This window comes from Eimeria tenella, genomic scaffold (assembly GCF_000499545.2).
Source record: "Eimeria tenella Houghton genomic scaffold, Eth_scaff2253, whole genome shotgun sequence".
Taxonomy (NCBI): Eukaryota; Apicomplexa; class Conoidasida; order Eucoccidiorida; family Eimeriidae; genus Eimeria; species Eimeria tenella.
Genome location: NW_013542109.1, coordinates 1,874 through 2,151, shown reverse-complemented (window position 1 = coordinate 2,151; position 278 = coordinate 1,874). Strand labels below are relative to the sequence as shown.

At 53.2% G+C, this 278-nt stretch overlaps 1 protein-coding gene across 1 annotated transcript in view; it reads left to right on the top strand.

Annotated features, from left to right (window-relative positions):
• The window catches only part of ETH_00043050 (phosphoserine aminotransferase, putative), a gene marked incomplete at both ends in the record, with an annotated part of 1,881 nt that overhangs the window by 1,444 nt on the left and 159 nt on the right, over window positions 1-278 (top strand). Inside the window, one exon of the mRNA XM_013374742.1 lies at window positions 183-278. Coding sequence (XP_013230196.1) covers window positions 183-278 — 96 coding nt within the window. The remainder of the gene's footprint in view (window positions 1-182) is intronic.

Genomic DNA, 278 nt, shown 5'->3' with positions numbered 1-278 from the left:
AAACTCTAAACCCTAAACCCTAGCGTATATCTCTTTCAAAACCCTCCTAAAAGAGCTCTTTCGCTTTCCCTCTTCCGGCTTTCGCTGCTGCTGCGTAGCCCCTGCTGCGTGCGGCTGCCCCGCCTCCTACACCCCAAACCCTAAACCCTAAACCCTAAACCCTAATTTGTGGTTTGCTGCAGGTGGCGTACCTGCACTACTGCGAAAACGAGACAATTCACGGGCTGGAGTTTCCTGCTGCTCCTCCCGTCAAAAAGCTGCTGCCGGATTTGCTGCTT